This window comes from Anopheles coluzzii, chromosome 2 (genome assembly GCF_943734685.1).
Source record: "Anopheles coluzzii chromosome 2, AcolN3, whole genome shotgun sequence".
NCBI lineage: Eukaryota > Metazoa > Arthropoda > Insecta > Diptera > Culicidae > Anopheles > Anopheles coluzzii.
Genome location: NC_064670.1, coordinates 87,039,947 through 87,065,699, shown reverse-complemented (window position 1 = coordinate 87,065,699; position 25,753 = coordinate 87,039,947). Strand labels below are relative to the sequence as shown.

Here is a 25,753-nt window from a genome sequence, read left to right as displayed (position 1 = left end):
GCAATCCCTGTCCCAGGCCCGAATCTAGGACAAGGTTAGTGTTTTGATTTGGTGGAGGGGAAGAGGAAAAGTAATCGGTGCATCATCAGTCACGGAAGTGGTGTAGCTGTGCGGAAGTGCGTGTTAGTAGTAGGATTCTCAGTAGCGCAGCAGGAAAGCAGCAGCAACCTACGGAATACGACAATAGGTGTTGGAAAAGTGATCTTACGAGCAGCTCTACTGCTTCCGAGATTAATCATCGACATGATTGGTGATGGTAAATGATGAGCGATAAGCCAAAGCAATAACAACAACAAAACACCTGACACATCATCGACTGGTGGACGAGACACGGATTGTGTGTGCGTGTGTGTGTTTTTCTCTCCTCCTTCTGGTGTCGCCGACGGACGGACGGAGCTGGCTATGCAGATCTTTTAATAGAATTTTTGTGTGTTTCTTTTTATTGCTAGTCGTCATGTGCGCTACTGGCTCGAGCGGACGAGTCTCACTATAATTATACCGAGGTGTGTGCACTATGTGTGTGCAGCGATGAGCCAAAGTGTACCCGTGCCTGGTGGTGGTATGTGCTGGTTATGCAGGAATTTGCTGGATTCCTTCCAAAACCTCTGTTAGTGTTTGTGCGCGGCTATGCCTGTGTCTGTGCGGTGAAGGTATTGAACGCGCAAAAAGGACACACGCCAAGCATCCGAAACCAAATGTGCATAGAAAGGGCAGCGGTGTAAACGTTCGAGGGGGCACAGGTGGTGAACGGGGGACCCGATGATAGGGCGGTGAGCGGCGCGGGGTCAAGTGCAAACGTTAACGGTTCCATCAGTTTGCTTCCGGTTCCGTCGTGCAATCGGGTCAACGGCACGCACCGAGGGGCACGAAGGGCAGCGCGGGGCCGAGTGAAGGAAAAGGAAAAATCAATTGCCAATAATCGTACTGGCCGACCGATTGGAGTTCACTCATTGGTGTACGAACGCAGCTCCGAACCGACCCACCACAATGGCCTATGGAGCGAGCGAAACGCACGACGCGCTGTGGAAGCAAATATTGGAGCATCACTGGAAGTATGTCGAGTCGGAGGAATCGATGCTGAAGATCGAACTGCGGCGCGACCTAGAAGGTAAGGGATGATTCAATTGCTAGCGGTTACCGGCAGAGAGCAAGTTCGAAGGAGTAGCAGGGGTCGGTGGAATAGTAATGGAAGCGAGAACCTGTTTTCTCGTAGCCGTTGCCGTAAGGGGATTTAAATTGTTCTCTCATAAACACACGGGGCTTTAATTATATCACCTATTGCACAGGTGCGACAATGTGACTGATTACAGAACTATCAATGCAATCATGGAAACGTTCGACACGAGGTGTACATTGCGGCAAATACTATTGCAAAGCAAAAACAAATGTCGTAAAAATAAATTTAGCAGCTATTAAAGGTCAATATAAAAATGTCTGTCAAGCGCGGGTCCGAACAGAAAGGGCTTTCTGTTAAGCTTGAACATTGAACAAGCGCCTGATCTGATGATGAAACAAAGATCGCTCTTTTAAGTAAGTGTCAGACTATGGCAGAGCATGGTTTTAGGACTCTACTTTCTAGAAACTGATAACAATCCGCGGTACTGACTGTGGTTGAACTGTCTCGCACTATGAGAATCGAGGTTGCTGCGTTATCATTTGACTATATACACGATAAAGCATGAATCACTTTCTCAAGAGCAGTGCCTTGATTGAATTCGCAATTATCCTTATCAAACCTGTTGCAGAATCACACGCTTCTCGCCTGTAGATAAGGGAAACGCTGCTGCTACAAGCTAACCTTCTTCCCGTTAAGGGAATGCCATTAGACCACCTTGGAAAGCAACTGCCATTCGACTATAGCGAGAATTTAAATGTGATGATTCACGGGTCAATTGGTTGTTGATTGTTTTTTATGAACCCAGAACAAGAAACACCAATAACGAAGTGTGTAATTCCCACGAGATGAGTCATTACATCAAAACAAAAACATGAGACTAATGTACTTTGTTTTGTTTGGAATCTTACTTGTTCTTCATAGTTGAATAGTTGCCGAAGAATAGTAAAATGTAAACATTTTTTTTATTCTCACTATTACAAGGTTTTCCAGGGGTTCTGAAAGTTGTGAGACACTTGCTTGACACTTTCTTTTAGGAAATTAACTACAAATGATGGAAATTGAACTCCATGGCACCCTTTTTGACAGGCTCGTTGGAAATTCTTATTGGATTTGTCCAACAAGGGTGCTATAGAGTCTAGTTCTCATTACATTAAGTTCATTTCCCGTAAGAAAGACTCAATAATGTGTCCCATAGCTATGAGAACTCCTGGAAAACCCTGTATGATGTTTTTCGTATGTGTTTTTTTATCTTGTATAATAAAATTATCCCATGATGGCATATAAAATAATCAAAACAAATAACAACACTTTATCATTTCAATTTTATTTTCAGATTTGATCGAGAAACGATTGGGTAAGGTGCCACCAAATGAGAAATTTTATCTCGACGATACAAGATATGCGTTCGACAGGTAAGTTATATCTCCCAACAGCCATTTTGAAGCTGTATATCGAAACGCTTTTCATTGTCCCGCATTTAATAATTAATGGTGTCCCATGCTACTTTTTGCTCTGGTGCTGCAGTTCGGTTGCACATTTGGACGATTTTTCGGCCTACAAAGCATCGATCGGATTTGAGGCAATCAGCCAATATGCCAACAATCTGTTCGTGAAACCATGGCGAAAGGAATATAAAGTGATAAAGGTATTGTGTCAATGTCCCGAAAGTGTACCGGGAAACGTAGCAACATTGTTTCATATTTAACACCGTTTTGCCCCTCTTGCAGATGTATTCCGGCTTTTATCAGCACGAAATTGCCGCCAATCTGGTGAACGCGGAAAAACTATTTCAAGCCATGGGCTATCAGCTGATGCCGAACAAGACACTCATCTTGGACGGTCCAATCTGTCCCGATCAAGTGATGAACGTTGCGCGGGACGCTATTACAGCGTATGTGGAATGCCAGGTTGGGAGAATGCGACGAAAAAAATGATACCACAAGATCAAATAATAAGTAAAATTCTTTCCTCTTTCCTTTACTTAACCGTAGATGATGAAACGAATTTACAGTGAACTTACTCCGCTACGACTGTCGATAGATTGGATTGACATTTACAACTTCAGAAGCTATCATGCTGGTAAGCAGAACTCAAGAGCCAATCGTGCATTTCACATTATTATGAGATCATTTCTTATGTTTTCTATATTTTTACCTATTCGCAGCTGACGTAATGCAAACGGTGAAGCAAATGGCGCTGTCGATACAGGAAAAGCATCACAAAAAACAACAAGCAAAGCTAAGAGGTATACTATGGCGAGCCGTAGTCAATTAGTAGCAACACGTGCCGTAAAAAATCGCTGTTCTAACATGGTCATATTTAGCTAGCTCGTAGTGAAACTACTTACACTTGCATGCTGCTTAACGAATCATCTTGTTTTCAGTACCTGAATGCGCTGTTATGGCAGCTGCATTTGCATTTGCATTCCGCAATATGAATGTATCTTCCACTCCTAACCATAACTAGATTTCATAAAGCTTTTACTTGTCTAAGATTAAGATAAAGTTCATCACGATAGTGTTTATTCGTAATTCAACATACACATTTAGGTTCACTGTTGTTATTCTTGTTTTTTTTGTTGTTGCTGTTGTCTAATGTATGTTTTGTTTTGTTTCCTATACGTCTAAAACCTTTATAAAATATTAATTTAGCTATTGATAATATTATCATACTTATACTTTCTATAGTAAATTAACTTTGGCAGTTTGCAATTAGCTTAACGAGGCTTTGCTGCTAAATGATCTACCTGAGTTGTACGTACGTTTGTCCACATTTCAACGAATGTCTGTCTTTTCAATGAAGAAATCACATTTTAATTGATTACATTTTATAAGCGACGTTCCTGTACGTTACGAGAAACTTTTAATAAATGTTGATCATCGGCTATAACAAGCCTGTTGCGGTTATCCTAACAAACTCTCTCATTATAAGTAATATTTTGCATGGTCTTCGTATTTAATCTATTACTACTACTTATATCGTTTGTTTGTTTCCTTCCTCGCTCCACAACTGCACAACGTCAACACGATGAAACGCACAGAATCCTGTGTTTGTTCAATTGTTTGTTATCTGCATAAGATTCACATTAACAACCTCATTTCCGGTTTATGTTTTCACATTGTCTTCAGCGCTCTTCTCTACTCGTTTCGAGTGACGTATGACGTACATGTTCTTCAATTTTTTTGTCTCTCTTCTCTCCAGACACGTACGGCAATAATAGTGCGTCCGCTTTAGCGCCTGCTAGTAGCTGCAATTCATGCAACCCGTATCAGTTCCATGTGCAAAGCCAACAACCTCCCCCTGTTCCACCACCGGCCGCAGCAGCAGCAGCAGCCGCCGCCGCCGCATATTGCGGTGCGAATGGTGGTGGGAACGGTGGCGTTGTTGGTAGTAGTCAGCTGTACAATAGCGCTGTTGCTGGTGCACCCTGTAGTATTCATAGCCAACAGCATCATCAACAACAGCAGCAACCACCACCGGTACCGCCACCACCACCACCATCACAGCAGCAAATGCCAGCAAACGCGTACGGCGGTGCATATCATCCCCATCATCTCCCTTCTTCGCATCATCATCATCATCATCATCATCATCAACAACAACAACATAGTAGTTACCAGAATTTTCAACCGACGACAACTACATCTGCGTCGCAGCAGCAGCAGCAGCAGCAAGTTTGCGCACCAGCGCTGGGAACGATGCCCCATTCGAAATCGCTCGATCACTATCAGGACGCGAACAGTGCGGCTGCAGCTGCTGCTGCTGCTGCCTCGGCCGCCAACATGTACGGCATGAGTGCGTACATGCAGCGACACTCCATTGATCAACCGTACCACTACACGCTCGCAACGCCGTACGGAGGCTCGCAAGGTGCCGGTTCGTCGGCGGCCGGCATGCAGCCAGCGTACGAGGGCGGGCCGCTCGATGGACTGCTATCGTGTGGTGTGGCCGGCGGAGTAGCGAACGGTCCCAGTGCCGGTGCTGTAACTAGTTGCAACAGTAACAATCATCCCTATAACAATGTTCCAGGCAGCGGACGCTACCCACCGTTGCAGTACGCTGGCACCACCAACTTCCCGATGGGGATACCCGGGCCCGGGCCGATGTTTATGAATGGCGGGGGCCAGCTGAAACATCACCAGAACGGATTGGTGGACGGTTGCGGCTCGTACCGGCATCCGGCAATGAATCTGGCCTATCCCGGCTACCGTGGACCGAATGGCATGATGGCCGCACCGCCTTCCTACTGTCAGCCGGTCGATTCGTCGATCTACGGTGGCGCACCGATGTCGTCGGTGGCGGCTACGCAAACCGCCGCCTACGGCACGCCATTGGTGCCCGCCCAGCCGGCAGCATCTATTTTGAGTGGCAAGAAAAAAGGGTACGACGATTACGACATGATGTCTAGCATGCGCCGGGGCACCGATACGCTACGCTCCGGCAGCGGATGTGCCAAAAAGCTGGACCGGTACCACAAAAATGCCGAACTGCTGATTGACTACGAGAGTGACATGCTGCCGGAAGCGCTGGCCGAGCGAAACCAGAAGGAGCAGCAGCAGCAGCAGCAGCAGCCACACCACCACCATCATCACTATTTGCACCATCAGACGTCGCGCAACTCCCGGCAGTCGGATTTCGATAGCTACGAGGACGAGCAGTTGCAGCGGGAGCAGGAACAGAGCAGTAACGTTAGCAGGCGCATCTCCAGCAAAAACCAGGACGGTATCGGGTGTTACGAAACGTGGAACTACGTCTACCAAAACTTGGAAAAGCAGGGCTACTCGAAGGATTTGGGCGAGCGGGGTGACTTTCTGGCGGACGAACTGGACGCCGATGATAATCATCTGATCGGTACGGCGGCGGAGGAGGACGACCTCCGACGAAGGCGTCGTAATGACCTGATGACGGACGACCATCATGATCATCATCATCATCATCATTCGGGCAGAAGAGAGTCCGGCAACGCTTCCTCCAGCGCGACACTACGCCGCAACCACAACGAAAAGCTGAAAGCGATGAAACCGAAAGCGGCCGACAAGGTCGACGGCATAGTTCGGCAGGCTTCGGCAGGGCTTTCCTCCACGAAGCAACCGATGGCCGAGGGGCGACGGCACGAGCGCCACCCTTCCACCGGTTCGGGGGTAACCGCCACCACCATGCTGGTACAGAAGGCGGCGAAAATGTCGCTCTCAAACAACGCGACGAACGACGATCTGCTGCTGGGAAGTTTCGAGCAGAATGGTGCGAGCAAGGGTGAGCCGCCCGCCGCCGGCAGCAGTCGGAGAAATTCGGTGACGAAGAAACAAATCACACCCCAGGGCTCGGGCTCGTCCTCGTCCACCGGTCTACCGGCGAAGGAAACGAACAAAACCCACAGCTCAACGAGCACCGGGATACTGGTCAACAATCACCACCAGCACAGCCACAGTGCGACCGGCAGCGGAAGCGCTTACCCGAGCCATGGCGGCGCGCCCGCACAGGGCAAGAAGAAAACGGCCACATTCGATACGGGCGCGGTCACAATCATAAACCCCAGCCCGACCGGCTCGGGCAGTCCGTCGGGCAGTGGAGCGCCGGCCGGTGCCGAATGGAATTGCAATTTCTGTACCTACCTGAACCCGGATGTCAAACGCATCTGTGATATGTGCTCCAAGAGCCGCGACTTTCGACTCGATGGCACGACGACCGCCAGCAATGGCACAACGGCAACGTGCGTTTGAACGCCTGCGGGGCTGCTGAAGCGGCAAGAAGGGACTTCGGAATGGGCCCACTAATTGTTAGAAGTTTTGTTTTGTATTTTAAATCCTCTGTCCATTTGCTGGACTTTGTTCTGTGTCTTTGTTCTTCCCCCGTTTAATGACTATATTTGTTACAAATGACTCTAACGTTGCCATAAACATTTTCCACTCACAGTTCGAATCGTCCCACAATGCTCACTGTGGAGATTATTTTACATATTTATGTCTCAAACTTGTTGGCATTCGTGCATTAGCTTTGCAGGAACCAGGATGAGCCAGATTCTGGTGCATGTGCAATTTATGCAGTCTGTTTTGCTCCCCCCGCTCCCCCCCAGGACGAATGCAACGAAAAACCACATCGGTGGGGGCAAATGTTGAGGTCGTTTCAAATTTTGCGTTTCAAACTACGGACACACATAGAACTCCTTTTGTGAAGCAGCATGCCAGCAGATGTAAAACAAAAGAAAAAACGGGTCGAATGGTTTAACCAATCATGTGAGGGGAGGGGTGTGATGTGACGTAGACGGAAGCTTTAAAACAAATTCGGTAGCACGTATTCGGCCAATATTACGGTGTTACGGAACGGCACAGGTTAGCAGTACGACCCAACGGCCGTGCATTAAAAATGCCGACCATTTGCCGCCGAGAGCTACCTAAACTAAACTAAAACAAAACTGAGAAGAAAAAAAAACTCACAATTTGATGAACAAAGCTGGATAAATGGGATCGACAATCGCGCACTTTTGCATTCATAGTTTCGGTACGCATGGGTTTTGGGCATGTCACAAACGGTCGGTTTCTTCACACCACACTCACCAAACAGCACCGTTTGTTGACTGTAAGGCGACAGAGAGGGAACTATAACTCTAAAGCAAAAAAACATAAAAACAGATCATGAAACGATAATGAGATAAACTTGGGTGGACGCAACTAGAATTGCGCGTGCGAGCCGGAATGAGCCCCGATTTACTGTTAAATTAATTTACCCTTCTATAATGAAAGGACTCTAAGGAAAGGAGAGGAAAGGAACCCTGCACCCGAAATGAATTGGAACGTACACACAGGCACACGCTCCGAAACGATACTAGTCACGCGTTATCGCGAAACCAAGCATGCGTTGAGATGAAAATGATGGAGTGCAGCATGAAGTGCAGGTTGTTCTGGGTTTAGGGATGGACGGATCGTACGAATAGGGAAAAGAGAGAATGTACATCAAAACCGATTGTTATACACTATTAAACGTTTAAACTATTTTTTTAGTTTTACATCAATGTTACAAGAGGCATACACAATATACTGCAAATTGGATTGATATTTACTGATTTAGGTGAAAGGCGACGTGAGCGGCAAAATAAGAGATAAAGAACCCCCTACCGAGCACACGAGACAGGGATTATCTAATTGAAGTAAGGTACAGTACACGGGAGAAGTGAAAACTATATGCAAATAGGCATCGCTAAGCATTCTACTATCTACATTTTATAGCAAAATTTCTAAACGATCACAACTAATGGGATATCTAAAAAAAAAACAAACAAACAAACTAAAACTAAAGACAGACGGAGCTCGTTTGCGTGCTAGAAGACGGTGGGCGGGATACGGATGGTAAACCAAAACTTAATACAACCAAATCACTAAAAAAAAAACAAGAGAACTTAATTACACGGTTTGAAGAAGTGAGGCAGAAGTGAGGGTTTTAGGGCTAGAACGACAGCCGCTGCGCGCTGAGGGCATACGAGAGAATGATGCAAGGATACTGAAACTGTTTCGCATATTATAGATTTTAATAAAACAAAATGATCCATTTCTTTGTTTGCTGTTGAGATATACACGTTTATGGCGTTGATGTGTGGTTTTGTTTTTACACCTGCAGCACAGTGGCCAGTTTTACTCTACACACTCTCTCTCTCTCCGTTTATTCAACAATTTTATCAATCGCTTTCGGTTTCTTGTTCACCTTTCGCCCTCTTACGCTTTATCTACAAAATTGTGTAAACCATAAAACAAAAAATGGAACTATATCCTCTTGTTTCCCTATCGAGATGCCACCCAAAATAAACGTGATTATGATACGCGTGACAATATTACGGCAAGATGTGATGAACTTTGCATTGCTGCGTCGTTAGGATATAAAAATCTCTCGAACCCTCCGGTTTTTGCCGTGCGGTTGGGGTGGTGGATGTGGAATTACTCGTTCACTAGTAGTGTAACCTTAGACCGGGAGTGTTGCGGGGTTGTTATTGTTCCAAAGCTGCAGGGCACATACACCAAAAGCATTGCGTTTTCTTCCTCCGTTTTCTACCGCTCTAAATGCTTTCTAACTTTGCTAGCACACACACACACATACACACGCACAAATATATACTGACTAGGGAAGGTATGATTGCCGCGCTAAAGGATTAATTATGATTTACGAAAAGTGTCGCTTGCACAGAGGTATGCCGAAGGATATTGCACACAGTAACACTGCTGCAACTGAATCACACAAGCTCTGAAGCAACCGGCTTTTTCTTTTTTTTAAACAAAAAAAAAAACAACAACCCTGTATTAATTAGGTGCGCAAAGCGGTACACTATTAGCAAGATTGTGTTGGTGCACCAGGAGCGGATGGCATTTTGAAACTGCCGGTACTTTAACAGACTGTGAGAGCTTGGCTCTTTGATTTTAACGCTACAAACAGATCGGTGCCCTTCTAGTGCACCCCCACTCCCAATGCGCCGATCTAAGATTGCTCACAAATGTAACGGCGATTTTTGTTTTTGATTTAATTTAAAAAAAAAACCCCTCCACTAGATTCTGTAGTTCCAATCCGGCACACCACACGGCGGAGAGCGGGAGCAGGGTTGGTAAAGCAAAAACAGGAGATACGCACGACGCGGATTTCATTCCTCCTTTGCGTCCTTTAGCCGCTGCCGGCTGTTGGACTGGCGGATCTGTTGCTTCAGCTGGGCAGTTTTCAGCTTGGACATCAGTTGCGTTGACTGGTACAGCCAGCTTCCCTGTGGGATTACACGAGCGGGTTAGTATTGCCTACTCCGGCACGGGCAGTAGCAGCTGGTACGTACCACCATGAGCATGCAGTTTAAAAGTATTGGCACGGAAAACACCACCGATATGAATAAACCCTTGTCGTCGAAGTACTGTTGCTTGGAGAAAATCCTCCAATTGATGGCCGCGTACTCGTTAATGCTCTCGGAAAAGTACACTAGCAGCACTGGAAAGAACGGAGGGAGAAATCGCAGACACGAAGGTTTAACGAGCACGATCGATACACGTAACGTAACGCAGCACTTACAAAGCACGAAAAATAAAAACACCTGAAAGTTGCCATAGTTTCTGGTCAGCAATGCCGTCGAGGTGATGCAGATGTGAAAAGCTATCAATCCAATCAGCCAAGGATCGTACCAATCGATCTGTAAAAATAATGCCTATGTTAATAATGTGCTACCGTAAGGCTGCAAAGCAATGCCCTCCACACGGTGGTTGGCCATGGCTGGGCGCTGCGTACTTACACTCGATAGAAACGTTATAAAGCCCTTTATTTCATTGACTTCTATCCATGTTGGGTCCACCATTGCAAATGGAGCGAGGAAACAGGACCGCTTTCGGGGATCTAAAACCAGTTTCAAGGATTACAATCTTGCCTACTCTGCCTGCCTACTGGCTAGGAACTGTTCGTAGCTTTTGTAGACACCAATTCCGAGGTAAAGCGTTTGCAACCTTGATGGGCAATGGTGGCAAATGAAAGCTAACTTCGTAAACACTAGCTTCACAATTCCTTGCGGCCGTTCTCTCGATGCAAAAGGCAATGAACAATGGGACGAAAGAGCAGTGCAAGTTCTATGTGTTTACGTTTTCACTTCCCATTCTTTGCATTTTTTTCGTACGGTGCGGTGTTGTTGCTTTATTTGTTGTTCCTTTCCGAACGTCAGCGGCGCAACTGACAGCGTGTGATTTTCAAATTTTGTGTGTTTATAATAGCGCTTTCGGTGCTTTGTTATGAAACACCGCGCACGAATAAAAACAATACAGCTACATGTAAATTTAACATTGGTTTTGTTCCGTATTTTATAAAAATTAACAAATTTAATTCAAAATCAACAGCACATCCTTTTGAAACATTACACCAGCACTATTCTTGCACAATTCCCGCACCGTTCGCAGCGACATCTGTTGTCCGGAGAACGAAGGTCCAACAAGATCGCTACAGACGGGCGCAATGTTGACATTCCAGTCACATGGCTGCCAACTGAAATCGTGCTGTCAAATTACCATGTTTCTTTCTTTTCGCTAAAGTGCGTTCGCGAGACGTGTTGCGACTTCGGATTTAGTCTGCAAATAAAGGTGTTTATCATGTTCCAATTATCTATAAAACTATCGCAAATGGGTGCAAAGCAAGGCGGCCAGCTAGCTGCACCGAAATCCGATTGAGTGTTGGCCAAAATTCGGGCCAAACGGCACCGAACGGGACGGACAGCCGATGACGGAACAGCGTAGTGAGGTTATGCTTCAATATGTATACGGGCGGTAGCGGTACCGCAGCACCGCCGTCAGCACCAAACCATCTAGCGGATGTTCCGTCAACGCTGTTCGCCACGGTGTAAACGTTTCCCTGCATTGTGACGCTGGACATTGGTTTCATACTGTGACGAGTAATTCGCTAATGATTTTCCTCTCTTCTACTTCCATTGTTTGCTTGTAGAACGATCCCAAGATGAGTACTGCAACGATTCGTACCCGTCGCTACATGAGCAACCGGCTGCTGTGCCGCAAGCAGATGGTCTGCGACGTCCTCCACCCTGGCCTCGCCTCGGTCTCGAAGAAGGAGATCCGCGAGAAGCTCGCCGTCATGTACAAAACCACGCCGGACGTCGTGTTCGTGTTCGGTTTCCGCACGAACTTCGGTGGCGGCAAGTCGACCGGTTTCGCCCTCATCTACGACACCCTGGACCACGCCAAGAAGTTCGAGCCCAAGCACCGTCTCGGCCGCCACGGACTGTACGAGAAGAAGAAGATGACGCGCAAGCAGCGCAAGGAGCGCAAGAACCGTATGAAGAAGGTGCGCGGCACGAAGAAGGCCAAGGTCGGACAGGCCGTCAAGAAGTAAAACGGCGGAACGGTGATGGTGCCGTCGCTGCTGCTGCTGCTGCCACGGTTGTTGTCGCAGTAGAAGTGGTGGCCGCGTGTCCTCAGGCGGTCCGTGTTTTAAGTTTATATGTTTTCTCTTGTGCGGAAAAATGGAAAACATTCCGCTCAAAAGGAATGAGAATATAAGCAACAATACCATGTAAGGAGAAACCGTATACAACAACCTGGTGTAGTTTTTTTTTGTGTTTAGTGAAGTGTGTAGTATTTATTGTGCCATTTTCGCCTTCTTCTTTACAATCTTCTTGTCGCCCTTCCCACGGGCGTGGGCTTTTTTGCCACCCTTTGCTTCAGTTTTGCGTTGTTCAATCAACTCATTCAGCTTTTCCGTGGGAATGAATTTCCGTTTCTTAAACTTTTTGTCGCCTGCAGCCGCCTGGAACCGAGCATCATTCACCACGGCCGGGCTGGCGATCGTTTGCTTATCCCTTTTGCGGCGCTCTTCGTTTTCCTGCCGCAATCGCTCCCGTCGTTCCTGTTCGCGAGCTTTCATGTCTTCCTTCCACTTTGCCTCCATTTCGTCCGGATCGAGACCTTCTTGTATCCAGCGCAAGCGGCGATACTTGTGCTTCCGTTCGTCAAAGTCCTTGTTGTCTAGGTTTATTTCGGCCTCGGCACGGGCCACCTTCACCTGCATGAATATGCGCTGCACGAGACGGTCTGGAAAGGAAATTTACAGGAGTTATTCATTATACAGCTGTTGGTTCGTTCTCTCATCGCTTACCATCCACCGAGTACTCCGTCAGCTTGGTGTTGATGAGGGCTTCAATTTCTCCCAGTGCTTCCAGATCGCGCGGAAAGCGTAAGATCGATATCGCCATTCCAGCGCGACCGGCGCGCGCAGTACGTCCCACACGGTGGATGTATTCGATCGGTTTCTTCGGCAGTCGATGGTTGACTACCAGCCTCACATCGTGTATATCGAGCCCGCGGCTAGCCACATCCGTTGCGATCATGATCCGCACGTGCTTGGATTTGAATTTGTTCAGCGCCGCCACGCGCTCCCTTTGGCGCAAAAACCCATGCAAACACACATTGCTGAAGCCGAACGAGTTCAACGACATGGACAGGATTTGGCAATCTTTCTTCGAGTTGGTAAAGATCATGATGCTCGCGTCTTCCTGGTCCTCTTTGTATTTGCGCAACGCCTCGACCATAACGGTGTCGCGATCGTAATCGGCACAGAGCAGGTACCGCTGGTCAAGCGTTTCCACCGTAGCGACCGGTGACTGTTCGGACCATTCGAACACATCGTCCGCAATCGGAAACACGATCGACGTCTTCAGGAAATCCTTCAGGGTGGCCGAAAAGAACAGATTTTGACGCTTGGCCGGCAAGAAACGGTTTATCACCATCAGGTCCTCATCGAAGCTGCCGCACAGCATTCGATCCGCTTCATCCACCACCAGGAACTGGAGGGCCGCGAACGAGTACGTGTTGCATCCGGTCAGATGGTCGGCCAACCGGCCCGGCATTGCTACGATAATGTGTGGCCGTTTCTCTAGCTGCTGGCTTTCAATCAGATAGTCCGTCCCGCCCGTCACGACGCACACGCGCGCATTCATCGGCTGGCCGGCAACGATGAACTGTTCCGCTATCTGATGCGCTAGCTCGTGCGTCGGTGTCAGCACGAGGGCAAAGTTTGCCGTCGGTTCCTCGCTAAGCTTCTGCAAAATCGGCAGCGCGAAGGCAAACGTTTTGCCGGATCCCGTTTTGGCGGCACCGATACAATCCTGACCCTGCAGAATGCGGGGTATGCACTCTACCTGAATCGGCGTCGGCCGGCGCAGTCCTGTGGGATGGTTTAGTGTCGTTACAAGGCATTTCCAGAATTTGCCGACTCACTTACCCAACTTTTCGGTTTGCCGTGTTATCCAGTAGGTTAACCCCAGATCGGAAAACTTCTTATCCGTCCACAGGCTCATGGTTTCGGGTTATTTTTTAGACCCTGCAGTGTCGTGGAGCTGTTCTTTTCACACTTTTATTGTTTACTGTAGAGTGCGTTTGAAAATCACATGCCTGTTGAAGCAAAACATTGCGGAACTGCAGCGCTTGACAGTTTCCATGGAATGTCAACGCAGAATAACATGCAGACATGGCTACACGGAGCCGCATGTTGTCGAAGGATATTTTAAATAAATTCTGTACATTCAGCGAGCATATATCGCAGTAATTTAAAAAATATAAAAAATTACTGCTGCATTCTTATGCTCTTATGATAAATGGAAATGAGCCAAAGTGAAACATTTTGAGGCTCATTTTTTAAATGTCATGAAGCTGCACCTTGTAGTCGTGTAGTTGCTACTTCAGTTTTCAGAACATTCTGCTCAATTGCTCGACGAATCTATACGTGTAGTACCAGGAACTGATAAGATTAGAACGCACGGTACGCACAGCATCAGTGATAAAAGAACGAACGAGAAGAGAATTGAAAGAAAAGCCTGTGAGCAGTGCCGTTGGATTCCGAACCCATTTGCTTCCACATTCCAGTACAAAATGGTCTCGAAGGTGAAGGTAGGTGACAAAGGAGCCACAAATCGAACCCTTTCCTGCAACTGGTGTGCGTGCTCCCATGTGTAAGTGTGAATCCTGTTTTTTTTTTTTGTTTGTGTGTGAACAGATTGGCATCATCGGCGGTTCCGGGCTGGACGATAGTCAGATAATCGAGAATCGCACCGAGCGCGTGGTAAACACACACTTTGGCATTCCGTCCGATGTGCTGATCGAGGGAAAGATTGCCGGCGTCGATTGCGTGCTGCTGGCCCGCCATGGCCGAAACCATTCGATAATGCCCTCGAACGTCAACTATCGGGCAAACATATGGGCGCTAAAGACGCTCGGCTGCACGCACGTCATCGTGTCCACGGCGACCGGTTCGCTGAAGGAGGAGATCCATCCCGGCGATATCGTGATTCCGGACAACTTTATCGACCGCACCACGAAACGCGTGCAGACGTTCTACGACGGCAACGAGCTGCTGTCGGGCGTCTGTCACATCCCGATGGAGCCGGCCTTCTGCAACCGCACGCGGGATGTGCTCATCGAAACGGCACGTGGCATTGGGCTGGGCGTGCACGAGAAGGGCACGGTGGTTACGATCGAGGGGCCACGGTTTTCGAGCAAAGCGGAAAGCAACCTCTTCCGCCAGTGGGGCGCCGATCTGGTAAACATGACACTGGTGCCCGAGGTGGTGCTGGCGAAGGAGGCCGGTCTGTGCTACGCCGCCATCGCCATGGCCACCGATTACGACTGCTGGAGAGAGGCGGGCGAGGACGTGAATGTGGCGGACGTGCTGGCAACGTTCAAGAAGAACGTTACCAAGGTGACGGATCTGATCATCAATGCGATTCCGAAGGTAGCCGCCCTCGACTGGTCGGACACGATCGAAGAGCTGGGGAAAACGGTCAACACCAGCATCATGCTGCCTCACTCCAACTAAATACTCGCATTCAGTAGCGAAAACCAAATAAGCGCACACAGACAGACGATAGCACTATTATCTCGATCTTCTCAATTAACCACGTGCGCGTGCACGTCTACGGAGACACAACAGAAGGCCAAACGCGGGGATACGATCGCCTCAACATCGGGCAAAGATGGATGTAAACGGGATGAGCGAATCATATGCCTAGTCAATTGTAATCTTTCTCTGTCATTAAGTAATCGATCGACAGAGCCGCGGGTGGGCCCCCGCACTCTGAACGCTGTGTTTATTTTCAAAAGCAATATAATATCCCTTTTAGCACAAATCACACCAGCTGAGCATTATGCCGCAGACAAACAATCGGAGGCATTCTTATCCACTGTGCAGATTTCGAATAATAAATGATTTGTGAAGGCACCATTCATTGAACAGACTTTTATTTTTGCTCCTACCCTACCTGCTTCGGCACCGGCTCGTATCTAACAGTTTTCTAGCTCCAGCTTGATCAGCTTCTTCTGCGGCAGATTGACGGGATTCAGCACCTTTGTTACTAGACCCGTCGCCACGGTTTTACCATTCTCCCGCACAGTGAAAGACTGCCCACTGGACATTACCATTTTCCTGAGTAGCGTTAGCTTGATCGCACCATGATCGCCGGGCATCAGCATGTCCAGCCCGACCAGATCCACCCGGCAAGGCACGTTCCACGTTTTGCTGAACAGCTGCTGGATGTACTTCGACGTAAGCGGTTTCGATCGACCGCCCTCGTTTTTGGCCAGCAGATACATGGACGCTTCGAAGTGATTGGAGACGCGCTCGCTGCCCGCAGCGCACAGCAGCATGCCCCGCTGCACGGACTGGAGCTTAACGCCCCGCAACAGCGCCCCAATGTTATCACCCGCCTTCGCTTCACTAACGTCCTTCTTGAACACCTGCATGCCACCGATCGTGGTGCGCATTTCCTCGTCGAAACCCAGCAGCTCCGCTTCATCGTTTTTCCTCATCGTGCCACGTGCAAGCGTGCCGACGACAACCGTACCCCGGCCCGGGACGGTAAATGCGTTATCGATCGGCAGCAAAAACGGCGACGTCAGGTCTCTCGTTGGCGTGGGAATGTACGAATCGATCGCGTCCAGCAGCTTGCGTATCGACGGTTCGCCCAGCTCCGACTGATCGCCCTGCAGTGCGAGCAGTGCCGAGCCGACGATGATGGGGCTCTCCACGCCGTCGAAGCCAAAATCGCTCAACAGTTCCCGCAGCTCGATCTCGACCAGTTCCAGCACTTCGTCATCTACCTGGTCGGCTTTGTTAATGAACACGACGATTTTGCTAACGCCAACCTGCCGGGCCAGTAGTAAATGTTCGCGCGTTTGCGGCATTTGTCCGTCGGTCGCTGCCACGACCAGTATTGCGCCGTCCATCTGCGACGCTCCGGATATCATGTTCTTCACGTAATCCGCATGGCCCGGACAGTCCGTGTGGGCATAGTGTCGCTTGCTCGTCTTGTACCCGATGTGGGCCGCATTGATCGTTATGCCTGAAACGAATTCAAACGGCAAATCAAGTGCGTCTATACTTCTACGCTACCCGTGGTTTGCTATTACCAACCTCTTGCCTTTTCCTCCGGCGCTCGATCAATCTGGTCGTAGGAAATGAAGCTTGTGTTGCCATCCTTCGAAAGCACCTTGGTGATGGCAGCGGTGAGCGTCGTTTTGCCGTGGTCCACATGGCCGATAGTACCCACATTGCAGTGTTCCTCCTTCTGCTGTGCTTTGCCGACAGCCGTTGTGCTCAGGAGCCTTCGGTTCAAAAGACCGCGCTGTCCGCCCGAACCAAAGGTCTGTGATGCAATGCTTGATGGGCTCAGGGGAGATTGAATGATTTGTTTAAATAACCGAGATACTTTACGGTGGCACAGAAACCTTCCCACTATAAACGACATACTGCTATAGGTTGGGAAGTTTATGCTCCCTTTCCTAGGACTAGAAACAAAATAAGCGCTTTTTTTCGCTCAAATTAGTCGGTCATTTTTTAATGTTTTGGTAAGCAAAGGCCCAGGAACTATATGGCCCGCAAGGTTGGAGCACACTTGGAGCACATAACTTCTAATTAGCGCGTTTGACATAACTAAACCATGCATGAAAATGAAGAAAAAGCTATTTATCGTTCTTTATACACGCTGTCATAATTTTTTGTCATATTAATGCCACTTTGAGCACAGCTTTTTAATGGAAAATCTAAAAAAAATGAGCTGGGACAAGGAAATTGTTGTATGGTACTGTACAACTGTAGCGCCGGCTCCGGGTAAGCAACTGTCATTGTGACAACACGAATACGTACGGCTGCGTGAATGTCCAACTGGTTCCGTCATTCCGATCTGGCCCGTCGAAGTGAGTGGATGCAAGGTGGCGTGTGCTCTTTGTGGACTGAATTTTGTTCTATTGAAAAAGCATCTCAAATAAATCCCACTGGCGACCAAACCAACGCGGAGTGAGTACAAGTAGTTTAAGCAGATGCAGACTATTCGTATCTTTTAATGCAATAATTTGCAAATTCGACGTTTTAGCCGGCTATTTTGTTGTGGTGTGAATGTGAAACGCTGGTGTGATTTCGTGTGGATAAAGATGGCTGACTGACGGAGTCGGAAAGCCTCCGGTTTTTTTTGGTATTGGTTCATTCCTTTCCATATTGGATGAAGGAAGTTCCAATCGGTTTTGGGGTGGCAAATTGTGATTTTTTTTTGGAAAAAGTTTTAACTTCTACTTGTGGCTATGGTTTTGTGCCATTGAAATAGTTTAATTTTAATGCAAAAAGGAAAGCAATTAAGGTGGACGAAGTATAATTTGGTGTTTGCCTGCGCTAATATTCCAATGTATGTGTGCGCGTGTGCGTCGGACAAAGTTTTTGGTGAATTAGTAGTTTTATGTTAAATATTATGTGTGTGATACGTTTGGTAACAATTAAGCATTGTTTATCCGTTTTCATGCAGTGGGACTGACGCTCTTTTTTAGCTGATTTTGTGTAGATTTGGCTTTTGAGAGAAAGGTGTAGAGAGTGTGGTGTGCTAGTGAAAAAAGACGCCATTTTGTAATGACGATGAATTTGTGAAGCAGTTGCTCGTGCGCCCGCGAGGTGTGTTTGTGTTGGTGACGTCTTGCGGGCAAATTTCAAGAGTGTTACGTGTGAATGTGTGTGTGTGTGTGTAGCTTCGAATAATAGGGGAGAAAATGCCGCAATGGCGGTGGAAGATTTCGGAAGAACATTCGAGTGATTGTGTTGTTGGACTCTAGTGGGCTTTATGCTTTGTTGTAAAAAAAGCGAAGTTGCTCCGTACCGAAGGTTCAATGATCGTGCAACGTATGACATCAAACTTAAATTTCGTTCACCACCTTAGCCTCACTTAACTGACTGGTTGTTCCTTTATTTGTTTTTTAGGCGATTAATTCTCCGTCTGAGCATCCAAGCTGCGCCTAGCACTGCCTCCCTTCGTCGTATCGTCGTAATTTTAACTGTTCAGCTTGTGTTATCATCCCTGCCGCGACATCCAAACAATCATCCAAACTGGCAAAAGTAATTCGCGACACGACGGCTCATGAGTAGCATTCGGTCCAGTGAGCGAGATCGTATTACTGTGAAGATTCATAACATGAAACGTAGCGCATCGCGCGAATCTCCACCCAGATCAAAGCGACGCAGCAGTATTGGACGCTACGACGACAGTTCGGACGAAAGAGTAACCCCCGACAGAATGCGACGACGTGTGGCCCGTTCGCCAAGCCCGAGGGCTCGCTACGCTTCCCCGCACCGTGACGAGTACAGCTCGTCGCGCAGCCGTGCCGACATCGGTAGCAGCGGCGGCGGCAGCGAGAGATACTCCTACAAGGTGCTGTGCGTGAGCGCCCTGCACCCGAAAGCGTCGGAAGAATTCATCAAGGAGACGCTGTACCGCGAGTACAAGAAGTTTGGCGATTTCAGCATTCGCATTTCGCACGACCTGGACGAGCGGCTGGCGTACGTGTGCTTCCGTACGCCGGAGGATGCCCGCGAGGCAAAGCACGCCAAGTCGCGCATCATTCTGCACGACAAGGTGGCGCTGGTGGAGCCGGTGTATGAGTCGTCCAAGTCGGAATCGTACCGGCGGCCGCGTTCGGCCTCGCCTCCCGAGTACGACCGCCATTACTACGCGCGTTCGCCGGGAGTGCCGCCGCCCGACCGTCGCCGGCCGCCGGAGCATCACCCGTACGACGGGTACGGGCCGCCACCGGGTGGCCGGATGCATCATCCCGATTTCAGACCGCCCATGCACCACGACTACTTGCCCCGCGGGCCGCCCATGCACCATCACGGTCCGCCCCACATGCATCCCGGACCGCCACACCATCACTACATGCCCCGGCCGTACATGCCGAGACCACGGGCACCGTTCGAGAAGCAGGAGAACAAGAAGGACAAGTTCCCGAACTACCTGCACCACATCCAGCCGGAGGATGATCCGCTGGCAACACGCACGCTGTTCGCGGGCAATTTGGAGATCAACATCTCGGACGACGAGCTTCGTCGTATCTTCGGCAAGTACGGTCTGGTCGAGGACATCGACATTAAGCGGCCGGCTCCGGGCACCGGCAATGCGTTCGCGTTCGTGCGCTACCAAACGCTGGACATGGCGCACCGAGCGAAGGTCGAACTTTCCGGCCAGTATATTGGAAAATTCCAGTGCAAGATCGGGTACGGCAAGGCTACGCCGACCACGCGCATCTGGGTGGGTGGGCTGGGCGCCTGGACGTCGGTTACGCAGCTCGAGCGCGAGTTCGACCGTTTCGGAGCGATCAAGAAGATCGAGTACGCGAAGGGCGACACGCAGGCATTCATTTTGTACGATTCGATCGATGCGGCGACCGCTGCGGTAAAGGAGATGCGTGGCTTCGCTTTGGGCGGTCCCGATCGCCGCATTCGCATCGATTTCGCTGACAATGGAACGGTCCCACCGTTCGCGAAGCGCCCGTTCGAGGAGGGTGGCGGAGAGTATCGGCGCGTGCCGGAGTACGAGTATCCGGATGGTGCGCCGCCGTATGATGATGGAGCGCCTGGGTATGGGGGCGGCGGCTACGGTGCCCGTTCGTTCCGCGGTCGGGGCAGCGGTGGAAGTGGAAGTGGATATCGGGGACGCGGTGGTGGCAGCTTCCGCGGTGGTTTCCACCACGATGGGCACCGTCCGGCCGGAGCTGGCGGACCGCCGCATCACGGACCGGGCGGCGAGGAGGAGTGGCGACGTCCACCGGGCGGCGGCGGTGGTGAGCCGGGCGAATATGATCAACGCCGTCGGTCCGGCTCACGCGAGCCGGGCGGTATCGATCGGTCCCGGTCGCGCTCACCACGCAGACGCAGCCCGGCGGATTCGGATTCCGACTCGTCGACACGCCGCAATGGTGTGCTGACGTCGGCCCGCACACTTTCCGAGGTGGCGCGCAAATCGAGCACCGTCTGGCAGGGCGCACTGATCCTGAAGAGTTCCCTTTTCCCGGCCAAATTCCATCTCACCGATGGCGATGCCGATATCGTCGACGGGCTAATGAAGGACGAGGATGGCAAGCACCATTTGCGCATCACGCAACGTTTGCGCCTCGATCAGCCGAAGCTGGAGGATGTGCAGAAAAGAATTTCCACCTCGTCGTCGCATGCCATCTTCCTCGGGCTGCCGGGCTCGAACCCGGCCGTGTCGTCATCGGACGATGCAAGCGTACAGACTCGCCCGCTGCGCAATCTGGTGACCTACCTGAAGCAGAAGGAAGCCGCCGGGGTAATTTCGCTGCTGAACAAGGAAACGGAAGCGACCGGCGTGCTGTATACGTTCCCGCCGTGTGAATTCTCCACCGAGCTGCTTAAACGCACCTGCCACACGCTGACGGAGGAGGGACTTAAGGAGGATCACCTAGTGATCGTGGTTGTACGGGGCGGGACTGCCTAGGAGCGGGAGGAAGAGGCCGATGATCGGGAGCTAGAGGTACGGAAGAAGAAAAGTAAGAAGCCAGCAAGTAAAACTAGCAAGTCAGATAAACCATCATCATCTACCGACTAAAATGCAAACGACGGGCAGACCTCTGAATTCATCGGTGACGAGACTACTCTACTTTGATTGTGGAAGTAGATTGGAATACTTTTATTCATTGCGATCGTCTGGTGCGTTTGTGGGTAGGTAGATGGACTTTCAATGACCTGTGTCAACGTACCTTACTTATGTGTTCTTTCTAAACTTTCTTTGTAGATGCTTTCGCAAGAGAGGTATCATCAGTAAGCTTCAGAGCGATTGGGTACATCATCCGTTTGGCTACGCGACACGTAAAGCGTATCTTAACCAATTAACTTACTTTTAGTTCAAAACAAGGAGCACATACGTAAATGCACCATTTGCGCTCCTTGCTCTTTCAATGTGCATAGTAACCCTGTCTAGAAATGGCATACAAAAAATAACGAAACAATTTGTTCCATCATCGTAAGTACACACATCTTCATCTCATCCTATCTCACCATCCTGTCAACGGGGAAAATGGAATACAAAGCGCGTCTATAACCTGCATCACTAAGCCAGAGCACTGCATCGAAACGTCTAACATTTTCAATTGCACGCATTTGTCAACAAGTGCCCGTTTTGAACACTACCACTACCATGTTACGATGACTCTATGGCCGTTCTGCTCTGTTGTATCAACCGGTGACGTCTCAGTGGTGTAGAGTAACATGGTCGATGTTTGACGCTGTTCAGCAAACGATGTATGTGTGCGACCCCAGTTCAGGAAAAGTGCGCGCGTGATCTTCCCATCTATTTATGCGTGCGATCGTGTGTACTATTGAAAGACATTCGTAAGTGCGTGAAATTATTGTGCATGTGTGTATGATGAGTGTTTACTTTAAGAAGTGGCGCACAGTGCAGAAAGCAGAAAACATGAATCCATTATATTTTCCTCGCGGCGTATATTAGATCAGATTGCTAAGATGCAATAGTTGGTTCGTTCTCTTACTCTACAAAGCATTCACAACAAGGTTGAGGTACGAATATCTTAGATCTTATCAAACCAGACGCGCGCTGCATAAATTAGGAAAGATAAACACTCATTCTTACGGTCAGGACGAATAAGTTTTCCAGATACGATGGCTAAGTGTGGAACGTTTAGTTGCATGTGTTTACACCATAATCTAGATTTTAATCGACTAGTTTAAACAAAATTGATAACGGCTAACGGCTGATTGACAACATTTCAAGATGCAAACGGATATAATATGTGTGGAGAAATACAACTGATTGCAAAGTAAGTTTGCAATTATTTTAGACACACTTTATTTAAGACACAGTCGAATTTGTTTTTTAAACCATTCTCATTTTCACGCAGTTTGACAATGTTTGTCTCTAAAACACCTTCTGAAAATAGCTTTTTTTCTTTATAATAACTGAAGCTAATGATTGTAGTTCAGTTATTTATTCAGTGAAGCAGCATTGGCTTACTTTTGTTTCGCTTGTTAAGACATTTTGCCTTACGGCCTTTCAATTATGATTTGCTACCAGGATCACAGTACTCACAGTGTCAGTAATTATTTGTAAATTATTAATTATTTAATATCTATATTCATGCCTTCTTCTGGTCACTCCTGATTTTCATGTTTCGACTCGACCAGCTGCGTTCATTGCTTTGAATTTAAAAAGCTTAAAACAATATGAAACAAACGAATGAATCCAGTTCATTTTGCCCAGATAAGCTTACTTATGAAAAAAAAAAAAAACACATTCTGAAATAATTGCATCATATATAGATAATCGATCACATCAATTCACATCGAAAAGGTGTCGAATATAAAATATATCTCTCAGCGCTGTTTAATCTATATGTGAGCAAGATGACACAGATGACAGTTGCATACGCAGTACAGTATATAACAAAGTAGGAAATCGATACATACAATACATTAATGATAGCGCACTAAGCAATGCCGGAATAAGGAAAAGGCAACGATGAAGTGCAGTGAACAAAATGATGGTAATAGTTTGCATGGAAGTTAATGTGTATACAAGAGAGCAGATAAAATTTCGATTGACTTCCGGTGTTGTGTATTGGCATGTGAAGCACGGTGGGAGCTACTGTTATAAATAAACATAAATAAACATACATTCAAACAAAGGTGTGCTGGGTGGTGTGTATGGTGCATAGAACATGACGCATCGTCAGGAATATGTCGTTTCGCGGATGCTTTGGATGAAGTTAGGTGAAACAGTTACAACAGTGTCGTTTGTGAATGAAGTAAGTGAAGTTTTAGTTCCCCCTTAAACTTGAATTGAGTGAAACACGCTGCATAACGATTATTTGTGAACTAGTTTTTAAGTTGTAGAATGAAGTTTGTGAAGGATCTTACTCTGTTTAAACTGAAGCAAAATCTTAACTTAACTTAGCGTTTATAATACACGTCTGTGGATATGAGAAGTAATGTTTTTTTTTGTAAAATTATATAAAATTAGGTGTAAACATATCTTTAACATTGTCTATAATACTGTATTGAAACATTGTCTATCATACTGTATGATAATTGTTTCTATAATCGGTAGGATTTGATAACTCACATCATCTAAATCGTGTTGGTCACGATCCCTTGAATATGCTTTAAAGTGTCGAAGTTCTCAATAGTTCTCAATATAAATAAAAAGATCAGTTAGGATAGTAAAAGTGATGATCAGTTAAGACAGTTTAGTTATATTTTATGATTACATTTTCTTAAAGATTTTGCTGTTTTTGGGTCGTCGTCAGTGTGTTCGTCGTCGAAAAGCTTTTCTCATTAATTTTTCTTCTCAATATTATTGTTTCACAATAATGCCTCAGAAGCGTGTATTATGTGTCGTCTGTTAGGGAGTTGTGGCAATTGCAAGTGGTTACCTATTATTGAGCTAGTGACGGAAATGGTATGAAGTTTAGTTGTCACTCCATTGTGTGTCCTTGTGAGTTATTCGTCAGTTCGATTTAAATCCGAGACATGGTGTGAAACTGCATCCGAAAATTTATGAAACCAACAACCCCCCTCCCTGTGCCTATTGTGCTATGTGAATGTGATTTCTACGGTTTGATCCATGGTGGTGATGTTAAAGGTGGAAATGTTCGTGCCTAATGTTAGTCGAGCGATTTGTGAAGTGGGTTAAACATTTTTTTCACGACAATCTCACATTTTCATTACCTAGTAATATTTGTTACATTGTCACGATAGCATACCTGCTGCGAGCGCATTTTTTCTAGCAATAGTGCATTATTGCTATTTTAACACGTTTTGTGCGGGATGTTCATAATGATGTACAATATCTGTTGACAGTTTTTGTTGAAATCATTATGCATCTTCTAGTGAGATTTGATACATTATTCAAAGATGTAACTGTCGTGATATATATGGTAACTTTCGAAGCGTTACCATAATTAATGTATGCATTTCGTTTTGGTGTAATACTGTGTGAGAGATTGTGTGTGTGTGTGTGTGCGGTGTGTTTTTGAATGTTTTGAAACAAAAGTTTTCCGTAGTTCTCGTTTCCTTGGAGCGTCCTGTTCTGTGTGTAGTTAACTAGTGGCGCGGCGTTGTTTGTTTACTATTTTCTGAAGAACAGAGGTGAGATGTGAGTTTACGTGTTCTGGTGTAAAATTGAAAGAAACGTCGACATTTTGTTGATCAACGAAGGTAACCCATCTTAATATTTTCTGCCCTGGTGCCTGTGCCCTATTCTACATGGGGATGTTACTCTACTGTGTTAGTTTTGTGTTGTTTTTGCGTTATATTCAACGAGAGTGTGGGCATGTGTGTGTGTGTATGTGTGTGTAAAAGTACATTTTACTGAAAAGAAATGGCGTTTAGTACAAAGCCAATTTATGAAAATTAACTTGACATATGCTTTTAGCTATGCAATGTGCAATGTTGCTACAACAATTGTTAGTTTAATTGATCACAAGTGTGTTTCCGTTGTGACCACATTGTTACCCTTCATTGTTTTTCCACATGGTCTTCCACCATCCATCCTGCCTGTCGCCGTACGCCTGTCCTTTTTATAAAATGCACGTCACAAGTAGAATGTAGCGTTTGTTATGAAAATTTCAATTTAAAATTGGTTTTACAAACGTTACCTTTTGCTCTACGACGTAAGTTCGCAATACTTAATTTGTTACTATGAACTCATCGGCAGAGCAGCGTCAGCATAATGTTTGTGGACGCGTGAGCTCTAGAAGTGAGTGTTTTTTTTTTTACTTTCTTGATCAATGTGCCTCTCGGTCGCATAGTGTTCGTGGTTTGTGGTGCCAAGAAGAAGAAATCAAA

At 47.4% G+C, this 25,753-nt stretch overlaps 7 protein-coding genes across 11 annotated transcripts in view; 4 read left to right on the top strand and 3 right to left on the bottom strand.

The window, feature by feature from the left end:
• The window catches only part of LOC120948456 (protein tamozhennic), a 9,132-nt gene extending 448 nt beyond the window's left edge, over positions 1 to 8,684 (top strand). The window contains exons 1-8 of one of the 3 annotated variants that reach the window (XM_040364797.2): positions 1 to 34; positions 450 to 1,108; positions 2,451 to 2,529; positions 2,642 to 2,762; positions 2,845 to 3,024; positions 3,109 to 3,196; positions 3,282 to 3,362; positions 4,319 to 8,684. The exon at positions 1 to 34 is cut by the window's left edge and continues 448 nt beyond it. In XM_040364797.2, the coding sequence (XP_040220731.2) occupies positions 988 to 1,108; positions 2,451 to 2,529; positions 2,642 to 2,762; positions 2,845 to 3,024; positions 3,109 to 3,196; positions 3,282 to 3,362; positions 4,319 to 6,837 (3,189 nt within the window). In that variant the 5' untranslated portion in view covers positions 1 to 34; positions 450 to 987 and the 3' untranslated portion in view covers positions 6,838 to 8,684. Of the gene's footprint in view, positions 1,109 to 2,450; positions 2,530 to 2,641; positions 2,763 to 2,844; positions 3,025 to 3,108; positions 3,197 to 3,281; positions 3,363 to 4,318 lie in introns of all 3 variants that reach the window. The other 2 variants (XM_040364796.2, XM_049605371.1) reach the window with 2 other exon arrangements.
• Positions 8,685 to 8,740: 56 nt separating this feature from the next.
• On the bottom strand, positions 8,741 to 10,468 carry LOC120948460 (transmembrane protein 18). The gene is made up of 4 exons (XM_040364804.2): positions 10,368 to 10,468; positions 10,151 to 10,268; positions 9,921 to 10,069; positions 8,741 to 9,854 (listed from the first exon to the last, which is right to left on the bottom strand). Exons 1-4 carry the CDS (start codon positions 10,428 to 10,430, stop codon positions 9,738 to 9,740), a joined length of 447 nt encoding a protein of 148 aa, XP_040220738.1. The 5' UTR covers positions 10,431 to 10,468; the 3' UTR covers positions 8,741 to 9,737.
• A 617-nt stretch (positions 10,469 to 11,085) lies between these two features.
• On the top strand, positions 11,086 to 12,166 carry LOC120950060 (40S ribosomal protein S24). Its single transcript, XM_040367799.2, has 2 exons — positions 11,086 to 11,199; positions 11,558 to 12,166. The coding sequence occupies exon 2, from the start codon at positions 11,570 to 11,572 to the stop codon at positions 11,960 to 11,962; it is 393 nt and encodes a 130-aa protein (XP_040223733.1). The 5' UTR covers positions 11,086 to 11,199; positions 11,558 to 11,569; the 3' UTR covers positions 11,963 to 12,166.
• On the bottom strand, positions 12,000 to 14,062 carry LOC120950059 (probable ATP-dependent RNA helicase Dbp45A). The gene is made up of 3 exons (XM_040367798.2): positions 13,850 to 14,062; positions 12,725 to 13,792; positions 12,000 to 12,660 (listed from the first exon to the last, which is right to left on the bottom strand). The coding sequence occupies exons 1-3, from the start codon at positions 13,923 to 13,925 to the stop codon at positions 12,209 to 12,211; spliced, it is 1,596 nt and encodes a 531-aa protein (XP_040223732.2). The 5' UTR covers positions 13,926 to 14,062; the 3' UTR covers positions 12,000 to 12,208.
• Positions 14,063 to 14,307: 245 nt separating this feature from the next.
• LOC120949944 (S-methyl-5'-thioadenosine phosphorylase) lies at positions 14,308 to 15,848 on the top strand. The gene is made up of 2 exons (XM_040367592.2): positions 14,308 to 14,514; positions 14,621 to 15,848. The coding sequence occupies exons 1-2, from the start codon at positions 14,497 to 14,499 to the stop codon at positions 15,437 to 15,439; spliced, it is 837 nt and encodes a 278-aa protein (XP_040223526.1). The 5' UTR covers positions 14,308 to 14,496; the 3' UTR covers positions 15,440 to 15,848.
• Positions 15,845 to 17,509, bottom strand: LOC120949943 (elongation factor Tu). Its single transcript, XM_040367590.2, has 2 exons — positions 17,033 to 17,509; positions 15,845 to 16,961 (listed from the first exon to the last, which is right to left on the bottom strand). The coding sequence occupies exons 1-2, from the start codon at positions 17,364 to 17,366 to the stop codon at positions 15,904 to 15,906; spliced, it is 1,392 nt and encodes a 463-aa protein (XP_040223524.2). The 5' UTR covers positions 17,367 to 17,509; the 3' UTR covers positions 15,845 to 15,903.
• A 266-nt stretch (positions 17,510 to 17,775) lies between these two features.
• Positions 17,776 to 23,592, top strand: LOC120947872 (RNA-binding protein spenito). 3 transcript variants are annotated; one of them, XM_040363677.2, is made up of 4 exons: positions 17,776 to 17,914; positions 18,436 to 18,781; positions 18,860 to 21,613; positions 21,687 to 23,592. In XM_040363677.2, exon 3 carries the CDS (start codon positions 19,017 to 19,019, stop codon positions 21,387 to 21,389), a length of 2,373 nt encoding a protein of 790 aa, XP_040219611.1. In that variant the 5' UTR covers positions 17,776 to 17,914; positions 18,436 to 18,781; positions 18,860 to 19,016; the 3' UTR covers positions 21,390 to 21,613; positions 21,687 to 23,592. The 3 variants fall into 3 exon arrangements, with proteins under 3 accessions (XP_040219611.1, XP_040219610.1, XP_040219609.1); XM_040363676.2 differs by having other exon boundaries at positions 18,414 to 18,781; XM_040363675.2 differs by lacking the exon at positions 18,436 to 18,781.
• Positions 23,593 to 25,753: the final 2,161 nt, after the last annotated feature.

Bases quoted from the DNA above. Each gene is read 5' to 3' on its own strand.
- LOC120947872 (XM_040363675.2), top strand. From the start codon at position 19,017: ATGAGTAGCATTCGGTCCAGTGAGCGAGATCGTATTACTGTGAAGATT.
- LOC120950060 (XM_040367799.2), top strand. From the start codon at position 11,570: ATGAGTACTGCAACGATTCGTACCCGTCGCTACATGAGCAACCGGCTG.
- LOC120948460 (XM_040364804.2), bottom strand. From the start codon at position 10,430: ATGGTGGACCCAACATGGATAGAAGTCAATGAAATAAAGGGCTTTATA. The intron at 10,269-10,367 runs GTAAGTACGCAG...TTATTTTTACAG, and splicing joins TTATAACGTTTCTATCGAGT to ATCGATTGGTACGATCCTTG. The intron at 10,070-10,150 runs GTAAGTGCTGCG...CGTTCTTTCCAG, and splicing joins GTTTTTATTTTTCGTGCTTT to TGCTGCTAGTGTACTTTTCC.
- LOC120949943 (XM_040367590.2), bottom strand. From the start codon at position 17,366: ATGTCGTTTATAGTGGGAAGGTTTCTGTGCCACCGTAAAGTATCTCGG. The intron at 16,962-17,032 runs GTTGGTAATAGC...AATTCGTTTCAG, and splicing joins GCCGGAGGAAAAGGCAAGAG to GCATAACGATCAATGCGGCC.
- LOC120950059 (XM_040367798.2), bottom strand. From the start codon at position 13,925: ATGAGCCTGTGGACGGATAAGAAGTTTTCCGATCTGGGGTTAACCTAC. The intron at 13,793-13,849 runs GTAAGTGAGTCG...ACCATCCCACAG, and splicing joins ACGGCAAACCGAAAAGTTGG to GACTGCGCCGGCCGACGCCG. The intron at 12,661-12,724 runs GTAAGCGATGAG...TTTCCTTTCCAG, and splicing joins GACGGAGTACTCGGTGGATG to ACCGTCTCGTGCAGCGCATA.